Source organism: Bombina bombina, chromosome 1 (assembly GCF_027579735.1).
Source record: "Bombina bombina isolate aBomBom1 chromosome 1, aBomBom1.pri, whole genome shotgun sequence".
NCBI lineage: Eukaryota > Metazoa > Chordata > Amphibia > Anura > Bombinatoridae > Bombina > Bombina bombina.
Genome location: NC_069499.1, coordinates 831,029,545 through 831,052,516, shown reverse-complemented (window position 1 = coordinate 831,052,516; position 22,972 = coordinate 831,029,545). Strand labels below are relative to the sequence as shown.

The 22,972-nt window shown below is 38.0% G+C and overlaps 1 protein-coding gene across 1 annotated transcript in view; it reads left to right on the top strand.

Annotated features, from left to right (window-relative positions):
* Positions 1 to 1,223, top strand: part of LOC128646031 (DNA-directed RNA polymerases I and III subunit RPAC2) — a 33,480-nt gene extending 32,257 nt beyond the window's left edge. Inside the window, exon 5 of the mRNA XM_053699437.1 lies at positions 1,095 to 1,223. Within this exon, the coding sequence (XP_053555412.1) occupies positions 1,095 to 1,139 (45 nt within the window). The 3' untranslated portion in view covers positions 1,140 to 1,223. The remainder of the gene's footprint in view (positions 1 to 1,094) is intronic.
* Positions 1,224 to 22,972: the final 21,749 nt, after the last annotated feature.

Below are 22,972 nucleotides of genomic sequence, written 5' to 3'. Positions count from 1 at the left end.
TACAATATATGTTTTTGCATTTTATTAATTAAAACCCTCAATTAAAACCATAGATTAGGATTGCACCTTTATTGTTTATTATTTAATATTTTTTAGATAGCAATTTAATTTAGGCTTTTTGGGACACGTATCCGAGATTATTTAATCTTATCACTAGGTATTTGATTATCTAGGTCTTCAATTTCAAGCATTTAGGTTTGAATTTCAGTTTCACAACACACAGTCAGCCCTGAGGCGGCACCCACATCCCATTGTAGTATTCCCTTCAAAAATGAGGACTCTATGGATCAGATTTGTAAGGTGACTACCTGGTCCTCCTTACATACTCTTTCCAGGTTTATACAAGTTTGATGTTTTTGCTTCTGCTGAAGCAGCCTTCCGGAGAAAGGTTTTTCAGGCTGTGTTGCCCTCAGATATGGGCTGCCTCTCTTTTTTCCTGGGCCGCCTCTCTTTTTTCCCTCCCGTTAGTATTCTGTGTACTCTGGAGCTTGGGTATAATTTTCCCACAAGTAAGGAATGCAGCTGTGGACTCTTCCCATAATAAGTAGTAAAACATAAATTATGCTTACCAGATAATTTCCTTTCCTTCTGTATGGGAAGAGTCCACAGCTCCCGCCCGTGTGCTCCGATGGGCGGCCCTAAATTTTTTATCTACTCTTCTGGCACCATTTTTCACCCTGATATTTCTCCTACTGTTCCTTGTTCCCTCGGCAGAATGACTAGGGTTATGAGGAAGTGGGGGAGGTATTTAAGCCTTTGGCTGGGGTGTCTTTACCTCCTCCTGGTGGCCAGGTTCAGTATTTGCAGCTGTGGACTCTTCCCATACAGAAGGAAAGGAAATGATCTGGTAAGCATAATTTTATGTTTTTTGTTTTTAAGTGTGTAGAGTCATGTCCCTGCATGTACCATGTTTGTCACGTTTTCATATCCATGTTTTAAAAATAAATAATAAAAAAACAGTTTTCCATTGTCTTTCTAAATAAATACCATAGACAAACCTGGGAGTTTAATATTTATTAACTGGCAAATGTGTTACCCATGAGGGGGGGAGTTTTTTTTTATTTTTAACTTGTGTTCTTTATTTATTCTTTCAGACCAGTATGAAGCAATTTAAGGAACAGAGCGATGCAGTAATCTGATGGAGTTTTTGAAAACCTTTGTATATATTCTGCAAATAAAGTTTTGTATTATAATTAGAACATAAAATATCTTTACCAATTCAATGTAGTTTGTGTTATTTTTAGTATAAGTAGATAGTCACATTATGAGGTGCACATTCATACATTTTTTGTTGTATTTTTCATTGAAATCCACATAGAATGCTGTTTCCATAAAGTACATCATGTTCCTGGAGAAAAGTTGCAGCAAGTCTTTATCAACATCTATGTTAAAATTCACAGCTGAATTTGTAATATTTGCGCTCTCAATTCTGATGCATAGAATAATCTGTTTATTTGAAAAGGTTTTTATTAGATTTTTATAGTTCCATTAACATAGCAAAACAAGTTTAGACATGTACAATCAGCATAATAATACAATTAGTGATATTCTGTTGTTGACCAGTTTATAGGTATTTCGACGTCTTTATGGTCGAGATATTCTTCTACTAGCATCCATAGTCATCGCAATTTCTTTCTTTTTTTTTTTTTTTTTTTTATTTCCCATATTAACCAAGGCTCAGAATGTGGTACATCTTATATCCCAGGAAACGGGGATGATAGGTAGACTGTAATTGGCAATTGGTCCCGGCTCTCCCCTGAGTTCCCTGATGTGTGTGAGGTCTACCCTACACTGTTTCAGTATCTCTTTGTCTATTGGCTTCATGGTGCATAATGAACGGTTCCCACTGTATAATGAATTCCTCTTTCGTATTTAGGTTTTCCGCTGCTAGACTAGCCATTTCGTAGTGGTAAATGATTTCTTTCTTGATAAATGTAAAACTTGGGGGTGTAGTTTTCCAATATTGCGCTATACAAATCCTAACAACTGTGCAAATGGTCATCACTATTTTATGATGATGTTTCAGGATGTTGGGGATCGGAAAATGTAGGAGTGCTTGTTCAGGAGAAAGTGTGATATTTTTATGAAATATTAAACTGAAGAGCTCTGAGGTTTTTTCCCAAATCTCTCTAACTCTACCGTACTCCCACCACATGTGAATATATGTCCCTCTGTCATTACATCCTCTGTAACATGAATTTGTAGAAGGTCTTTCTGAGTCTCCGTATCTAGTTGGGTAAATGTACTATTTATACACTACCTTAAGGTAGTTCTCCTTCAGTATGGCATTATGTGAAAAGGAGAGACCCTTCGCTAGGTTAGACTTCCAAGTCTCTAGAGACCAAGTCCTATTTATTTCCCGTTCCCATTTCAGTATAGTAGGAGGCTTTGTCTCTCCTGATAGGTTATTGAATGTGGGGTATAGTAGGGAGATTTTACCGTGGATCACCTCTTTGGATAAACATAATGACTCAAAAGCTGTGTTCATTGGCAATCTAGAGAGCTCTGTGATCTCTCTAGTCCTAGATTTTAACTGTAGATAGTGGTACCATATGTTTTTATCACCAGGGTCTAGGTCTCTGTATTGTTCAAATGAAAGAAAACTACCATCTATATATACATCTGCTATTCTATACAATCCTTTGTTAGCCCATTTTTTTTGTACATTTGAGTCTATTGTGGTCTGTGGCAAAACTAAGGGTGTCAGTTTAGAATTATCTTGAATTAAGGGGTATTTGGCAGTCAGTTTGTTCCATAAAAAAATTGTGTGGGATATCGCTACATATTTTAATAGTAGGGGGGACCTATACTTTTTTGAGGTCCATAGCAGACTAGAGATCTGGTCAGTGTTGGCAATCTGTGATTCAATCTTCGCCCAAAGAGGATATTGTGTCTTATTAAGCCAATGTGCTGTTTGGGCCATGCGGGCCGAATAATAATATGTCAGGTTAGGGAGACCTACTCCCCCCTCCCTTCTGTGCATGCTCATGACTCTTTTGTTTATTCTGGCACGCTTTCCCTGCCAGATGATGCGCAAGATATCTCTCTGCAAGAGATTAAGTTCCGCTATGGGGATAGAGATTGGTAATGACCAGAATAAATATAATAGTTTAGGTAGCAGGGTCATCTTTGTGGAGACAATCCTGCCATAGAAGGAAATCTTAAGCTTTAGCCATTTCGTAATCAAGTTTCTTATATGTGTAAACATAGACATAGTTTGCCTGATATAGAGAATAAATATCAGCTGTGAGGTATATTCCCAGATATTTAAGTTTTTTATGCACCCAATTGAAGGAGAAATTAATTTCTAAGAGCTTTTTGGTGTGCTGGGGTAAGTTAATACTAAGTGCTTCGCATTTGTCCACGTTTATTTTATACCCAGACAAAGTTCCATAGTGATGGAGCATTGCATACAACGGAGGGAGAGAAAGGAGTGGTTTAGTCAGTGATAATATATCATCCGCAAATAGCGAAATTTTGTATTCGCTATCCCCCATTCGCAGACCCGAAATGTTAGGATCGTTTCTGATTTAGATAGCCACTGGCTCGATACACAAGGCAAATAAGAGTGGGGATAAGGGGCATTCCTGCCTAGTCCCGTTTCTAATCTGTATAGGCTTAGATTGATATCCTGAAAGCCTAACAAAGGCTGAGGGGTGGGCGTAAAGCATTGTGAGAACATCATAAAAAGCTCCCGTGATTCCCGTTTTTCTCAATACCGCGAACATGTAATTCCAATTGATTCTGTCAAACGCCTTCTCTGCATCCAAAGAGAGGAACAGAGAAGGAGCTTTTTCAACTGTGGCCACATTAATCAGGTCTATTATTTTACGGATATTATCTGGGGCCTCTCTATTTCTAATAAAACCTACCTGGTCCGGATGGATTAGCCTCTCAAGAATGGGATTAAGCCTATTTATGATTTATTAACGAAATGGGTCTATAATTTTGACAATGCTGCTTATTCTTTCCTGGTTTTGGGATAACTGCTATTCTTGCCATGAGCATTTCTTTGGGGATTTCTTTTTTTTGCATTATAGAATTAAACATCTGGGAGAGCAGAGGTGTTATTTCATCCTGGAATATCTTGAAAAAAATACCTGAGTATCCATCCGGACCAGGCGCCTTGGAACTTTTTAAAGTTTTGATAGTGTTTTTTATCTCTAGCTCAGATATGGGGGCGTTTAACATGGAACGTTCTTCATCAGAAATTGTCGGGAGTGTGCTGGAGCTCAAAAATGTGTTTAGGTCCTTGGATCTGTCAGTGTCTCTCTGGCGTGTGGGGAGGTTATAAAGGTCATTATAAAAATCGGCGAAAGCATTGGCGATAACAAGGGGGTCATTTGTGCTTTTGTTGTCAGGTAATTGAAGTTGTGGAACTGTAGTATTTCTTGTGATATCCTTGAGTCTATTGGCTAGCATTTTATCAGGCTTATTTCCGTATATGTAATAATGGGTATCTATTTGTTTTATAGATCTAGCTGCCTCTTTATTTAGGAGTTTATCAATTTCAACGCTTATAACTTTAAGTTGGTTTCTCTTTTGTCTACTGGTATTAGCAGAGGCTTGAGCTCGCAATAGGTTGGCCTCTGACTGTAGTTGTGAAAGTTTGGCTTTATTTTGCTTATTCTGCTTACTAGACTCGGCTATCAAGCCCCCCCCATATGTAAGCTTTCAGCGCCCCCCAAACAAAAGTTGGGTTGGATGTACTACCTGAGTTGACTCTAATAAATTCACTTATCTGTTCCCTGATTTTTTGTAAAATTAAAGCGTCCTGTAGTAGGTTGGCATTAAGGGACCATGATTTAGTTCTGTTTGGGTTTAATACTCCAGAGATGGCGATTTCCACCATGGAGTGGCCTGACCAGGGGCAATTTAAAATTTTAGCTGTGGATAGAAGCGGGAGCAAAATTTGATTTAGGAATATATAGTCCAGTCTGGATTAAGTGTGATGCATTGGGGAGAAATATGTGTAATCCCTAACCTTTTCGTTCAGGGATCTCCAGCTATCAATCAAATTGTGGTCCAAAGAAAAGTCTTTCAGAATATTCATAGGGGAACTTGGGGGTCTTAGTTGTGGGGCTTTATTTGTGGTTCTATCTAAAACTTGGTCTAGTGATAAGTTGAAGTCACCCCCCATAATAATTTTGTGTCTTTTCCATTGAGTCAGTAGTTTGCTTAGTTTAGTCAGAAATTGTCTGATGGTCGTTGGGCGCATAAACATTAACAATTAGTATTGGGGTGTTTTGAATTAATCCCCTTACTAGTAAGAATCTTCCCTCTTTATCTCTAATGATTTCCTCTTCCTTAAAATTCAAAGAGGAATGTAAAAGCACAGTTACTCCGCATTTCTTTTTTCCACTAATCGCGTGATATTGTATTGGGTATGATTTATCCCAATATCTAGGGACAAAATCTCTGGTGAAATGGGTCTCCTGCAACAAAACTATATGAGCTTGTAATGATTTATAAGTGGTGATTGCTTTTTTCCTTTTAATGTCAGAGTTAAGCCCTCTGACATTGTGTGAGAGGATTTTTATAGACATGTGAGAGAATCAAATATATCAGTATCAACTGAACCACTAAGTGTAATGTGGGAGTTAGGGAGACCATGATGCCGATGATAGTGCGTGTCATTGGTATTCCTCACTGTAACAGTGTGCTGAGTATGGTGCTGTGGGTGAGAGCCGGGACTTACCTCAGATCTAGGGAAGGTCTGCAATAGACTATAGAGACAGAGGGTATGTATCCCAACCAAGTGGAGTAGTCTGGTACATCTATGCAACAATAAATAGCTGGTGGTACATGGTACAATTCCAATGAGTGGAGTTTAGTTAACTGATGACATGTCTGAATATAAAGAACGTATATAAAAATAAACAAAATAACTTTAAATCTTATATTAATATCCCTAGCCAGGGAAGCATATAGCAACGTGAGGGGTGGTGGACTTTCTGAAATCATTTATAGTCGTCTCTATTAACCTTAAAAATGATTAGGGATAGATGAGGGGGAAGGAAGGGAGGTTAAATAAGCACTAGGAGAACCTAACGCTAGCTGCAACACATCATAAGCTCCTGTGCCATGTCATAAGTAAGAATAAAACAAGTGGGGTAGGATGTACCAGAAGAAGGGAGGGATGAGTGGGGGGAGGGGGGGGGGGGAAAGGGAATTGGATCTAATGAAAGCAATAATTACATTAATAATATTAGTGATATTAACAGTAACAATAACAACAGTAATCCCTGAGTGAAGCAAATACACATTCTAACTAGTGTACAATAAGGTATTAGGCTAAGACTAAATCGCATCTGATCAATTCAAATTCTTATTTAAAGATCAGGTAAGGCAAGTGCAAACTCCTGAATCTTAAATACCTCAGGCTATCACTCATTAAACTAAAGCATTTTAAATACAGTACTCATCTAGTTCTCCTTCAGTATCAGGTCTGTGATGGCTCTCCCTCCGGAGGAGATTCGGAATCTGAGTGATTATTGGAGAAGTTCTTTGATTTTCTTTGTTTCTTGGCATGACCCACCGGGGTCCACTCTTTTTGGATGGATTTTCTCTGAGGGTTCGGATTAGGTAGGGTTTGGAGAGGCTCGAATGGAATTTCCAGTCGAAGAAGAATAGTTATCCCCTCACTTAAGGTGGAGCAGGTGTAGGTCGTATTGGTGTGTGTAAAAGCCAATTTAAAGGGAAAGTTCCATCTATAACTTTCTGGGCCTTTGTGAGAGCCACTGTGATAGGTCTGAGTTCCCTCCTCTTCCTAAGTGTGATTGGAGCGATGTCAGCATACACTTGAATTGTATGGCCTTCGAAGTTGATTGTTTGCAATTGTCTGGCTGCCTTGAGGATAAGTTCCTTTACATGGTAATAGTGAAGTTTAAGGACTACATCTCTTGTGGTGGATTGTTGAGGTTTGGTGAGAGCTCTATGAACCCTGTCCATCAGAAGCTTGTCCGATTCTATATCTGGAACCAGTTGTTGGAAAAGTGAGGTTATTGCCTCATTTAAATTTTTATATGATTCTGGTAAATTTCTAATGCGTAGATTGGATCTGCGGGATTTTTTCTCGAGATCTTCAATTTGTTCAATATGTATTCTTCATGATCTGACATGGTTTTGTGTATCATAGGGATTTCTTCTGCTAGAACGTCCGTTCTTTCCTCAAGTTCTGCTGTGCGGTTACCTATTTCTTTGATATCTTGTCGTAGATCAAATAGGGCGGATTTCAGTTCTTCCTGAAAGACCGATTTAATTTGGGAAAGTAATTCTTCGTTTGGGGTATCAGTGGGGAGGGCCGCTGATAGTTCTGACATACTGGTATCCAAAGTCTCTCCCTGTGTAGGGGTACCTTTGTTCAGTTGTTTTTGTTTGTTGGGATTTAGAGAGGCATTCTTTAACAGTTTGTGTTTTATTCTTCATCCTGTATGTCTATTAATAGAGAACCAAAATAGTGTAAGTGTAGTATATTAGTAAATAGCTTTAGTTGAAACTTCAGCTCAGGGATAAAGCTTTAAGAGTGAGACATCTAGTTGTGTATCATTATCCAGGATCTGAACCCTAACTCGGGTATATGGGATCTGAAATAACTTTTTGGGCCACCTTAACCCCACCTCGCCTCACTTAATATTCATCCATCATCAGAGCTGCGGGAAGGCTATAAGGGTGGGAGGGGGGGACTGGACTCCAGGTGATAAAACTTCACAGTTCCTCTGTCAAACGACTTTAAACCCACTAATAGCGCCCCTAGGGTAGTTCCCAAAGTGCAACCTTGTGATCTGCCTCTTTAGGCCCTGGAGGTGTAGATGTCAATGCTAGCAGGGGTTGATGTAGAGAGGAACTGTATATGAATAAGTATATCTTAACACATGAATAAATGTATTGGTTTGTGTTCAATCTGTGCCAATCCATATATATGTAAGAGCCTTGTGTTCAGATATATGCAGCAGCCTTTTGGCTAAAGGCCAGTTCTAGTTCAGGCTAGCGTTTTTCCAACTATCTCTCCTTATTAATGGAGTTCAGTGTGGTAGTGAAGATTTGCAGTGGGGATTCCAATGATAAACCGCTTTATGTACAGCGTTATCTGTGTTGCTGTTTTGAGGCTAATGAAATACCACCACCACGTGATGTGTAACCGGCACAAGCGGGAATGGCGATTCTCGCAGAGTACTTAAGGTTATGCGGAGGAAGGGGGACCGGAAGAAGTTTCTTACTCACTTTTAGGTATGTCTGCGGTCCGATGATGCTTCCACTTCTGCCCTCCCCTCAGCAGGCCGGGACCGACAGGCTTAGAATCTGAAGGGGGCCGCAAGCAAAATGGCGGTTTTTCGCGCCAACTCCGGTCCGGCCCGCTACCAAGGTAAGGCTCTTTGCTCAGTCAGTTGAAAGTACCTAGTCAGGAGGTCAGCGACCGCGAGCCCGGAGACTGTCTCCTATGAGGGGGGCGCCTTAGTTTATAGAATTTGGGGGCACTTGCTGTGCTATCCGGCTATTTCCCACTTTACACGGAGGCTAATGCCTCTTCTCCCCGGTTCTATCAATTCACCTCTGTGATCCTCCGGAGCGGGGCCCCGACCCTCCGGAGTGGTGTTGATTGGTTGCCGACCGGGGGTAGGTGATCTCCGCTGTAGATGCAGTTGTCTGGTCTCGGCTCCCTTCCTCCTGCTGCTTCAGTCCACTGTAGAGCCGCTTTCTGGGTCACACTGTTCAGCAAAAAGTATCTCCAAGGCAGATACTTATAGAGCTATAAACCAAAAATATTTTTAAGATTGTGACAAGTATACTCAGTGTTTTAAACAACTTATAAGTTAATGTTTGGGAGCTCCCTTCAGATGCGTCTTCTCTGTTCAGAAGTTAGCCCCACCTCCAGAATAATCTGTTTAAATATGATATTGACTAAATAAGTTTCTCAACCAGTACATATTAGGCCTAAATGTTTGTCCTAAGTACACCCAACTGCAACATGTGAATTTTATTAGGTAAAATAAAATGAGGCAATTGTGCATCCCCCAGAATGTGGGCAAAAATAATTGGGCAAGCCACTGATTACCCCCAAGGTGGATTTGATTTAAAGGAACAGTCTACACCTTAGTCATCTTAAAGTATTACCTTATATTAAGCTGCAAATAGCTTCCTGCACCCCTTTCTATATCATGCAGCTTAATTTAAGGTAAGTGTTTAAGATGACTGTCCTTTATTATTATCAGGTATTTGTAGAGCACCAACAGATTCAGCGGCGGTATACAAGGTCAAATTTATAGGGATCAAATGGGTAGAGGGCCCTGCCGAGAGTTGCACTGTTGTCCGCTCTTATGAGGATGATCTACAAACAGCTGGGCTCTTAGGCTTACATGCTAAGGGGTTCAAGGGGATAGCAATAGAGTTAGGAAAGGTTAGTGTAGGTTTTATGCATCCCTGAATAGTAGAGTCTTTAGGGAGCGCTTGAAGCTTTCAAACCTAGCGGAGGGTCTTGTGGAGCAAGGCAGAGAGTTCCACAAGATTGGAGCCAGTCTGGAGAAGTCCTGTTAATGGGAATGTGAGGAGGTAACAAGAGAGGAGGAGATCAGGAGCAGAGGGAAGGGGTCGGGAGGGAGAGTATCTGGAGACAAGGTCTGAGATGTAGGGAGGAGCAATGCAGTTGAGGACTTTGTATGTCAGAGTGAGAAGTTTGTGTTTAATCCTGGAAGCCAGTGAAGGGATTGGCAGAGAGGTGCAGCAGATGAAGAGCGACGTGTAAGGAAGATGAGCCTGACAGGCATTCATTAGGGATTGTAAAGGAGCTAGGCAGCAACTAGGGAGACAAGAGAGGATTGAGTTGTAGTAGTCAAGGCGGGAAAGGATGGGAGAGTGGATTAAAATCTTAGTTGTGTCTTGTGTAAGGAAATGTCTAATTTTAGAGATGTTTTTAAGGTGGAAGGCTTTAGCCAAGGAGTGAAAGAAAGATCTGAGTCAAGAGTGACCCCAAGACATCGAGCATGTGGGGTAGTGGTAATGGAGTTATCGACAGTTATAGAGAAGTTGGGGGTGGAGATTTGTGAAGAAGGGGCGATAAGGAGCTCAGTTTTGGAAAGATTTAGCTTAAGGTAGTGAGAAGACATCTCCAAGATGAGATTTGAGAAAGACAATTAGTGACACGGTTTGCAAGGAAGAAAATAGGTATGGTGACGAGAGGTAGATTGAAACCCGTGGGACTTTATTAAGGAACCTAATAATGACGTGTAGATTGAGAAGAGAAGGGGGCTGAGGACAGAGCCTTCAAATAGATATAAATCACTAGTCAGTAAGACCTGATTTAAATACATTTTAAATCATGGTTTTCTACATAATGGTTTCATTTTTTCATAGTGATATTAACTGAAAAAGGCAACTATGTCTGCTGAAACCTGTTGAGCTTTTTTATTCATATTTTGAGCTTTTTATTGGATTTTATTAAAGCTGGAAATCACTGTCATCAATGCTTCAAGTGTTTTCTGAATAAAATCTTCAATTTCTTCAAGTAACCCTGTAAGTATGTTACTTTAAGTGCAGACTGTTTGCTAAGCTATATTGAACTATTGTTGGCCTTTTCTTCTGAGGTTTTCTGCTGAGACCTGAGGTGGGAGAAAGAGGTTTGGCAAGCTCCTTGTAAAAGACTGCACTGCCATCTAAACACTACTGTGTTTCTCTCCTTTAACAAAGAATACCAAGAGAATAAAGCAGCTTTGATTAAAGTATATCTGAAAATTGTAAGCTCTATCTGAATAATGAAAGAAAAAAAGTGTGGGTTTTTGTTCATCTATTTCTTAACTCTATGTTTTAATTTATAGCATTTTTTTGCTGTGAAGAGGCGATTTTTCTGCAGACTCAAATTCACAGTTTTGAGAACTACAAAACCAAGAATGTGTGATATCTTCTAGATAGAAAAAATGTCTAAAATAATATTAAAAAGATCTCTCTAGCCTTCTTAGCTCCATCTTAAAGGAACCAATACGACTGACACTACCTCAGGCACTACTCCATGAATATAACAAGAAATTAAATAAACATATAAATCAATTTATAAGAATAGTTTGTACAGCAGCGAGAATATGTATCGCACGTCATTGGAAAGTAGGATCGCTCACAAAAGAAGAGACTTAATAAGATCAGATACTTTTATAACATGTATGAACAAGCAGCTCACATACAAGACACACAGGCAACTTTTAGAAAAACATGGTTTTGTTGGATAATGTACAAGACAGTGACCGAGATAAGGAAGAGGATCCGGTGGTCTGGCAGAAGAACCCTAAAGACAAAAGAAACAATAAGATAAGCATCTATATTAAAGGGACATTAAACCCAAATTTTTTCTTTCATGATTCAGATAGAAAATACAATTTTAAACAACATTCCAATTAACTTCTATTATCTAATTTGCTTCATTCTTTAGATATCTTTTGTTAAAGAAATAACAGTGCACATGGGTAAACCAATCACATGAGGCATCTATGTGCAGCCACCAATCAGAAGCTACTGAGTCTATCTAGATATGCTTTTCAGGAAAGAATATCAAGATAATGAAGTAAATTAGAAAGTTGTTTAAAATGGTATTCTCCATCTTAATCATGAAAGAAAAAAATGTGGGTTTAATGTCCCTTTAATCTTATCTATTTCTTACCCACCTTTTATTCAAATTTTATTTTTTTTCCCTCTTACTATATTTCTTTCTCACTATTTCATTTTTTCTTATTAAATTTGGAGAGGAATCTTAACACTGAAATTATTCTTCAGATTTTTGGTCAGGTAATGTGTTACAATGTTTGTATAGGAGACTACGAATAATTATTATAGAATTTGTACATGACATACCTGTGTAATTATTGATTCAGTGTGATTGTATTCACTAATAAAAAATATTTCAACATAAAATAATATAAAAAGACTGCACATTTTGTTAATGGAAGTAAATTGGAAAAAAAAATTGCATGCCATATCAGAATCATGAACGTTTAATTTTGACGTTAGTGTCCCTACAGGATGTTACTTCTGTACGAGGGACTTGGATAAATTGGTGGACTTGGCTGGAATGTGGTAGATTAAATTAAATTTAGATATTATTATTATTGGTTATTTGTAGAGCACCAACAGATTCCGCAGCGCTAGATACATGCAAATTATGTATTTTAGCATCAAAAATACTCTTTCCAACCTTGAATATACTGTACATGGCAATTCTAGTCACCAGTTTTTAAGAAGGACATTATAGAATAGAAAAAGGTGCAGAGTGGGCGACAGAAGCGAGGAGGGTCATGGGGGGCGGGCTTTGCAATAAGACAAAAGTCTGAAAAGATTGCAATTACACTGGAAAAGAAGCAGATGGTAGGGCTATCGTCTTCAACTATTTGATAAGGTAAGTTCTGTTTTTGACATTAGTTTTCAGTGAGAATGAACTTGGAATACTGAGGGTCTTATTGATAAGATTAAAATACACTGACACATAATTAATTAACAAGATTAGTCAAATGGACAAATAAAAACCTGTACAAAAATAGTTCTGCCAATACAAGTGGCATTCATCAAACAATAAAGTAAGAACTGACCTTTTAACATTTGATTGAGGAGTCTACCGCCATGTACAACCCATAGTGTTGTCTTGCTAAAATGTAAATTGGAAAAGTTACAGCTGGAAGTATTTCCAATGACTTAAAAATAGATTTTAAAATAGGAAAAGAGAACAAATATTTGGTCTTAAAAAAAACTTTTTCTGGATTTATTTGTTCTTTCTTAATGAGATCAGTGATAGTTGTATGAGCATTACCTGCTTCTGAATGTTGACCTTGAAGAGTTTATCGGTGGTGCTGAGATCCTAAACTTTTTCAGTTTGCTCCAACATTAGGATGATGACTAAATCATTTTCTTGTCTGACCAGGCTTAGACCAATAAGTTCTAGAATAAATTACTTTATCTTATGAAGCTGATTATGAGAGAGGTGAAGATTCTAAAGATTCATTCAATCTTGAAATCAGATTGTCCAAATGTGCCACAACTAATGAGATGCTAACGTGTTTTTTCTTCTTCAAAGATCACTTCTAGAGCATAAACCCATCCCAGAGGTATTGATGGTAGCTCTTGTGCTATAAAGCTTGGGAAGTAATAGATTAACATGTTTGGAAGAAGAAATCAGCCATAAACTGTGCAGAAGAAATCCACCTGTGAAGTAGAGAAAGCAGGTAGCTGATTGTCCTCCAAAGGGTAAGGGTTAGTGCCAATAGACCCAATAGTTGTGAAGGCAAAAAATTGGTTAATACTACATGAGCAGAGGTGATGTGCCAGAACAACACCAAAAAATGAAAGTATAACTCTTCCTAGTATTAAGGAAACATCTGTATTTATGAAGTATAAATGAAAATAAAATATATTGCATTTTAACTGAAATGTAAATTAGCAGGAAAGGGTAAAACAAGAAAGCAGCTTTTGGTTGAGTAACATACTGTGTGGGAGCTTTACCCAGGACCAGATGGGAAGAAACAAACTGCTGCTACTAAATAAGATGGGTATAGCACAATCTACAAGGAAGAAGGGACAGTAAATCTCTCTTGCAAAAAAAAAGGTGAGCTTGAAGAAAAAAAATTTAAGTGGCTAAAAAATGGAATTGCAGCTTTTTAGTTGTATATACTAGAGAAATAGGAAATAAGTGAGAGCGCTACAGAAGCTGAAGATATAAACATTACATTTATTAAAACAATTCATAGGAAATAAAATTTAAAATAGGGACGTCTCTTCAAAAAATTAAACTATATTAAAGGGACACAAGTCAAAATTAAACTTCATGATTCAGATAGAACATGCACATTTAAACAACTTTCCAATTTACTACCATTAACAAAATGTGCAGAGTCTTTTAATATTTACACTTTTTGAGTCACCAGCTCCTACTGAGCATGTGCAAGAGTTCACAGCATATATGTAGATGCATTTGTGATTGGCTAATGGCTGTCACATGATACAGGGGGAGTGGAAATAGACATAACTTTGCCATTTATTTTTAAAAAATCTACTCATTTGAAATTCAGACTAATTGCTATTGCATTGTCTTCTTATCATGCATTTGTTGATTATGCATATCTACTGTATTGACTGGTCCTTTAAGCTGTAAAAATATATCAAGCAGTTTGATTCAAATCTGCAACATAGCTAACAACAGTCCCAATTGATATTTGTGTATATAAAACAAGCTTTTATGAAGCGTACCACCGTGGGCTCTGCCACATATTACAGTCCAGGTATCCAAACTCCCATCTACTATTGATATAGTGAAGAAGGTATGGGATCCGTATAATCTAGACTAGTTTAAAGAAGTTGTAGTAAGCAGCGTGTTTTTAAATAGGCAACATAAGTAACAGTCTCAATCAATTTTGAAATTTGAATATGAAGCTTCTTGGAAGCGTACCACCATGGGCGCTGCCACCTTATAGTGCAAGTATCCAGGCTTCCATACAGTATCGTTATAGTGAAGAAGTAAGTATGACGATATAGTTGCAATATCAAATTACCTTAGACAGTTCTACACCAGGCATCCGAGTGTTGTTTTTAAAAGTGCGGCAATCCTCTTGCTATATAGGAGTTTTACTCCGACTGCGGTCTTACCCCATGTAACCAATGGTGTCTGTCGTCACGGCTAAGCACCGCTCCTGGGTTTATTTTTCTGTAGGTAATCACAGCTGTTGAATTTCAGTATTTGCAAACTTGCATCCACAATGCTTTTTCTATGTGGTTCTATTTACAGGTTCTGCTCTTAGTGCATAGCATGCAGGAAGCTTGAAATTCTCATATGGACTTTTGTATCTTCAATAAAGATTTTCAGCAAATAAGATAACCCGGGTTATAATCAAAAGTGCTCCAGTTAGTAGTACTAAAACACAATAACTATGCCTTAAATTCCAACATGTTTCACCCTCAGAAGATGCTTAGCTGTGACGTCAGACGCCATCGGTCACGTGGGGTAAGACCGCAGTCGGAGTAAAACTCCTATACAGCAAGAGGATTGCCACACTTGTAAAAACAACACTCGGATGCCTGGCATAGAACTGTAATTTTATATTGCAACTATATCGTCATATTTCTTCACTATAACGATACTAGTCTAGATTATACGGATCCCATACCTTCTTCACTAAATCAATAGTAGATGGGAGTTTGGATACCTGGACTGTAATATAAGGTGGCAGAGCCCACGGTGGTACGCTTCATAGAAGCTTGTTTTATATACACAAATATCAAGTGGGACAGTTGTTACTTATGTTGCAGATTTGATTCAAACTGATATTTTTACAGCTTAATATAGTTTTATTTTTTGAAGAGAGACATCCCTATTTTATATTTAAATTTCATTTTCCAGAAATTGTTTTAATACATTTAATGTTTATATCTACAGCTTCTGTAGCGCTCTCACTTATTTCCTATTTCTCTAGTATCTACACCTTTAGAAACAATAGTATTGTTTCTCTTAGTGAGTAGTTTGATATATCTTAACCTAGCGCACTACTATACCCCTCTTAATTTAAGCTTTTTTGCTGTAACCTGAGACTGCTATAGAAAGGCAAAAGAGAAATGTGTCAGGATAAAATGGCACCTTGCAAAGGTTCTTGCTATCCAAAGAGAGTGTTGAAAGCTGTTAAATCCTCCTGGCAGGTCCCAGACATTTTATAAAGGGCTTGTGAGAAAACTCCAGTAAACTCACTTTTATAAGAGCACTTAGGTCTGTAAAGAAGGAGAGCACTTGTGTATACATTGTGTAAGTTTTCCAAATTGTATTGCTGTTCCTGATCTTATGGGAATGGCGTATGGGAGAGCTCTGTGCCATAAAATCTCTGCAAGCAATAAAAGAGCATTACAGTTGTAAGATGTCTAAAGTTTAAATATATTGAAAAGGGAGAGTCTAGAGCACTAGTTTTCAATCATGTCCTCCCTAACAGGCCAGATTTTGAGGATATCCAAACTAGAGCACAGGTGAAATAATCAGCTGATTAGTAAACATGGTTATTTTACCTGCTCTCACCTAAGCTAATCCTGAAAATCTTGCCTGTTAGGGAGGCTTTAGGACAGGTTTGAAAATGAATGGTCTAGAGCTTATGGGGTAGATTTATCAAATGTTGGGCGGACATGATCCATTGTAGCTGATCATGTCCGCCCGACATTGATAAATGCTGACAGCATACGCTGTCGGCTTTTCTCATTGCACAAACATTTCTGGTGAAAAGCTTGTTCAATGCTGCCCCCTGCCCATTCGCGGCCAATAATTCAGATTGTATCTAATCGGGATAATTGCAGTCCGCCACTTAAGAGGTGGAAGATGAGTTAAGGAGCAGTGGTCTTACGACCTCTGCTTCTTAACTTACGCTGCATGATAAATCTACCCTTATGTGTTTTCACCATGTATAAACTTTAAAAAGGGAAGATTGGTGGAATTGAACAGTTTCTTGTTGCATAGTTTGTTTAAAGTTTCTGAATTTCACCAAGTGGGTAACTTAATAATAATAGATAAACATCAATGGCAGAGAATATTTTTATAAAGTGGTATAAGATACCACTGTGGTACATGTAATATGGTCACAAAAACTACAGCATACTCAAGTATACAGTATACACTCCTGCTGCATCTCTTGATGGAGTTAAAAAATTAATTTGTTATCTAGCTTGAATTAGTGTCTCTATTAAAAAATACAAATAAAGGGCCAGATTATGAGTGGAGCACTAGTTAGCGCTTACACTAGAGCGCTAATTGCGCTAGAAGTAAACTTTTTGCACTTGTCAGGTTGCGCTCATATTATGAGTTGAAAGTAAAAAGTTTACACTCTCGCGCTAACCTGACAAACTTACTTCTAGTGCAATTAGAGTATTGCGTGCGTGATAACCTATTGGAGTATAGAAGTCAATGGAGAAAACAACATACCCCACTCTTACGCAAACACGATCAGATATTTTCATATGCGCAAACCCGATTGCATATTCTCATATGTAAAAACCCGACCTGAAAATCTGAATATTTCACATTCCAATGTTCTTCACATAGAAGAATATGTTCTATTTATTCATAAATACATATTTCTACATATATCTAAACGGTATTTTGGTACAATAGATATCTATACCTATATATATATATATATATATATATATATATATATATATATAGTCCCAGTGTGAATCCGCCCTCCTAAGGTCTACTACCTGGTTCCTCTGTGTTAATAAAATATGATCACCAAAATCAGAAACAAACCAGGATTTCTTCAAGTGCAGTAGTCAAATTTATTGACGTTTCGGGGAATAAACTCCCCTTCTTTGGAATTTGACTATTACACTTGAAGAAATCCTGGTTTGTTTCTGATTTTGGTGATTTTTATATATATATATATATATATATATATATATATATATATATATCATTTATTTATTTATTTATAAAATATTTTACCAGGAAAGATACATTGAGATTTCTCTCGTTTTCAAGTATGTCCTGGGTCCACAAAACATTGTACAATAGAATATAAAAACAATATTAATACATAATATATGCAAAATTTAACATAGAACAGGTAGGAAATATATAATCAACCATGACAGGTGCATTTTGTTTTGAGATCTGTAGAGAGGGATCTCTTAAAGGATTTTAGGCTTGGGGAAGGTTTGAAAGTGTGCGGGAGGTCATTCCGGATCGAGCTGCTTTCTTTTTGTATGGAGGCAGACTAAATAATGTGCTGGTACTGGATCGGAGGTTATAGGAGGTGGGAACAGCCGGGTAGAGCGTTCTGCTCAGGTAGGGTGGGAGCTTCCCAGAAAAGCTCTTAAACACAAGGTTGGAAAGATGGAGGGTGCGTCTGGATTCCAGCGACAGCCAGTTTAGTTCTTTTAGCATGTCACAATGGTGGGTCCTGTGGTTACATTGTAGCACAAAGCAGCAGAACTAGTTATACAATGTATTAAGTTTATTAAGGTGAGTTTGCAGTGCAGGTGCATATACTACATCCCTATAATCAATGATTGGCATCATCATTTGCTGTACAATCTTTTCCTTTACTGTAGGGCTGAGGCAGGATTTGTTTCTGTACAGGGCACCTAGTTTTGGATAGAGTTTAGATGCAAATTTTTCTATGTGGAGGCCAAAAGATAGATTGGGGTCTAACAACATACCCAAGTATTTGAAAGAGTGGACTGCGATCAGTGTGCAATTTGATTTTGTTTTGATGCGTAGATGGAAATTTTGTAGTTTGTGTAATTTAGGTACCGTTCCAAAGATCATTGTGACAGTTTTGTCACTGTATAGGAAGAGTTTGTTTTTTTGAGATCCGCTTTTCTACCTCTGTGAACTGGTCTTGGAGCACTGCCTCAAGCTGCGGTAGATCAGATTTGCTTGCATAGATTACGTGTCGTCTGCGTACATGTGTACAGTTTAGGAATTTCAGACATTTGGCAGATCATTTGTAAATAATGTGAATAGTAGGGGGCCGAGAATGGAACCTTGGGGAACACCACACGTGACTGGGAGAGGGAGGGAGTCGCTGTCAGAAATGGAGACATATTGTGATTGATCCGATACATATGATCGAAACCAGGTTAGCGGACGATCACCAATACCTGAGTTTTTTTAGTTTGAGCAGTAGTATGTTGTGGTCTACTGTGTCAAAGGCCTTTGCAAAATCAAGGAAAATTGCTCCAGTTAGGTCTCCTTGTTCCATGCCAGTTTGGATGCCATTGCAAACTTTTAGGAGGGCAGTTGTAGTGGAGTGATTCAGGCGAAAACCTGATTGATCAGAGGTCAGATAGATTGTTGGTAATACTCACATAGTTGCATATGGACACATTTTTCTAAGATTTTTCACAATACTGGGAGCAATGATATTGGGCGTTAGTTAGTAACCAAGGTTAACTTACCACTTTTATGGATGGGCACTACTCTTGCAGTCTTCCAAAGTTTGGGTATGTATCCAGACACCAAGGATTCGTTAATTAGGGTTGTGACAGGTTTAGCAATTGCCGGCGCACTGAGCTTCAACAACATTGCTGGGATTTGATCAGGTCCAGACTGGTTTTTCATTTTTAGATTATTAAGGTGTTTCTTAATGACATTGATGGGTACAGGTCTAAAATTGAACTTCTCTATATTGGGTATTTGCATATTTAGTGGGGCCTGATCCACATCTGTAGTTTCAGGATGTGAGTCATTTATTAGTTTGTCAATCACGGTGGTGGAGGATCTGACAAAATAATTGTTAAAGGCATTTGCTACTTCTAAGGGAAGTTGCAGGGTTTGGTTGTCCACTTTGACAGTGGAGGGTTGGGAGTGGATTTGGGGAGTGTGTAAGTTATTTATGACTTTCCAAAACATTCTAGGGTTTGATATGTTATTGTTCAGATTTTCACAGAAATATTGGGCCTTGGTCAATTTTGTTTGTTTAGTGCATATATTTCACCATTGTCTATAAACACAGTGATCGTTCATAGAGCCAGTATTCTTGAACTTTGACCACAATGAATCCCGAAACTGGTACATTTGAATGAGGTCAGCTGTGATCCAATTCTTATGCGCTCCTTTCACTCTCACCTTACGCAGCGGGGCATGCAAATTCCAAACTTGTAGGAGTTCGGACTGAAAGAATTCAACTGCAGAGTCTAAATCTGGAATTAGGTTTAATCTGTGCCAGGGGAGGTTCTTGATGTCATTTAGAAATTAATGAAGATTACATTTTTTGAAGGACCTGGTGATTTTAACCTTTTGGAGAGGATTTAGTAGCCTTTATTTTGTGCACTCAGTACACTAAGCAGTGGCCACTGAAACTGTTAGGGAGAACACCTGCCTCCTGGATTCGGTCTGGAGAAGTGGAGAGAATCCAATTGAGCAGGGGTAATGTTTATGCAAGTTGGGGAGGAGATTAATTGCGTTAGCTGCAAAGTCTTAAACGGTGAGCAAGAACTATTGTTTTTAGGATTCAGCCAATCAATATTAAAATCTCCAAAGACCAAAATTTCACTTTTTGGGTTTTGAGCTATGGTTTCATTAAGGAGATGGGCTATGTCAGAAAGAGAATGCACAGGGGAGCTAGGTGGGCGGTAGATTCCTGCAACAATGATTGATTTACTGCACAGGATCTCAATTGTGCCAGATATGAAATCGAAGGTGGCAGGAGAGCTAGATTTTTGTAAGGGGTGTACTTTATGGAATTGTCAACATAAATTACAATGCCGCCTCCTCTTTTTGCTCTGTCATTTCTATGGCATGAATACCCATGTATTGCAATGGCAGAGTCAGGTATTTTTGTGGTTAGCCACGATTCAGAGATCACAATGTTAATGTAAACACCAAGCTTGCAGTGCATTGATTTTTGATAGTAAGCTGCAGATATTACAAACCACAAAGGAGAGGCCTTTTTTAGCTGGAAGGCTCGGAATTGAATTTGTTGGGGGACCAGAGTTAGACTCTACATCATTTGCAATAGCAAGTAACATAAGGAATAGGAATTTGGACATAATTGTTGTTTGGCCATAAAGTGAATGGGATACTTTATAATTTTGTGAGGTGGGGGAAGGGGCACTATTTTTTATAACTCTCCACCAGCACTCAGCAGATAAGTTACGGCAACAGAGCAGGCTATGGTGTATGATAATTTGTTTTCCAGTTTGAGGTGTGTGCTTATGGCGGTAGTGATGTGAACAAAATTGGAGTGAGAAAAGGGTTATAACGAATAACAGTATGGTCATATTTGGATTTATGTTAATGGTATGAGGTGTGTAGATGATAATAAAACACAAATAGTAAAAAATTAAAATTAAAAAAGAAATATATACATGATTATAAATAGGTACAGATATATATATATGAATATCTATTTATAAATACTTTGAACATATTCTGCTATATGCAGAACATGGGGATGTATAATATTTACAGTAAATACACAGCATAACACTTTATTAAAAATTAAAGGGACATGAAACACAATTTTTTGCTTTCATGATTCATAAAAAACATGCAATTTTAAACAACTTTCCAATTACCTTCTATTATTTAATTTGCTTCCTCTTCTTGTTATCCTTTTGTAAAAGGTTTATCTAGGTAAGCTCAGGAGCAGCAAAGAACCTAGGTTCTAGCTGCTGATTGGTGGCTGCATATATATACCAATTGTCATTGGTTCACCCATGTGTTCAGTTAGAAACCAGTAGTGCATTGCTGCTCCTTCAACAAATGATACCAAAAGAATTTAGCAAATTTAATAATAAAAGTAAACTGGAAAGTTATTTAAAATTGTATGTTCTACCTAAATCATGAAAGAGAATGTTTGGGTTTCATGTCCCTTTAATATTGCATAATTAAGCTTTTACATGTTTTCATCTACTTAAAGTGAATGTCAATTTACAAGCTACTGAAGGCTCCTAATACTTATATTAGACATGTTTATTCAAACCGTGAACTTTAAAAAAAAATAATAATAATAATTTATAATATATTTTAATTACTAACTTCGCTCCGTTTTGAGCCACAACTCCTCCCATAAGGCACTTCCTTGTTTTGCAGAGAGTGACGTATAGAGTGGTCTCACCTACTCTATACGTATCTCTGATGCGCGCACCCGTGATGCCCTTACTTTGCGCATGCGTGAAAAACATTTGTACTTAATCTGTGCATGCGTTTAAAAACTAAATACTTAATGTGCGCAAGCGTGAAAGTAGGATAGACAGGCTGCGCATGCGTTAACATCCGACCTCCTCAAAGCGCTATCTAGTATTCAATGAATGTATCCGTTAATTGAATACTATTGTGATAGCGAATGCAGCCGAAAAATATGTATTCATCTAATCACAGTATCCTTAGCAGCACTGTACAATACTAATCACATAGCCTTCACTGTATACCGCTGATAGAGTCTGAAATTGAAGGTGTTACAGAGCATGCGCGTCTCGTGGACACGCATCACTTCTGAAGCTGGGGATTAGAAGCTAACGCATGCGCAGAATAAGCGCATGACGTTGCCAAAAAGGGGTTGAACGCCACGGGGTAAAAAAACGGATTGGCAATCGCTATTGTCAATCATTTCCAAATATAGGGACCAAATGGCGGGTGGAGGAATCTCGGCTCCAAAAATGAGATACAAAGGTATATATTTGGGATTAGCAAGTAAACAGAAAAAAATGATGAATTAAGGTCCACCTAAATTGTTGAGAGTGATAATATGGCAATAAGCGACACTGTTGAGTTTACATTCACTTTTAACTGCAAAGGACTCTAAAGCACTTATATATTTGTGTATACACTGTATATGTGTACATATGTATTTATGTGTTTATATGTCTGTAAATACATACTGTATATACACATAAATACATAGGTACACATATATATATATATATTCACATACATACATATAAATCTTTAGACATGGATATGTATGTATCTCTATGTTAAAGCCATTTGCAGCCTTTTTTTGCCTAATACCTGAGACCTCCTATCTTTGAGCCCTTATGACTTTAGTGTGCAATATTTTTTTTTAATATTTTTCATTAGATGGTGTTATGAGTGTAACTGTACTTTGTAATTTATTTTTGATCTGTTTTGTGACACTTTTATGCTTCACGAAACAGTTATCCACAGCTCTTATGTCACAGTAACCATTCTAGCTTACGCAATCGCGTTTACGTTTAACTCGTAATACAAGCACATTCAACCTGCCTGCCAACGATTGCGCTCCACTCGTAATCTGGCCCAAAATGTTTTAAACAGTTTATGCTCTAATGTGTTGTGAAGTTTGTTTCTAAATTAAAATTAATATTAGATAAGCTAGCAGTGATAACAACAAAACCCCATATCAATGCTGGAAGGTGATACATGTAGTGGGGGGAATTCATTTCTACTATTTATTCCTGATTTTGCTCGTTCTTGCCCTGCTATATAGACACTCACACACTTGTTAACCCTTAGGAACCGCTCGATTATTAACTCTTTTCCAGAGGTACA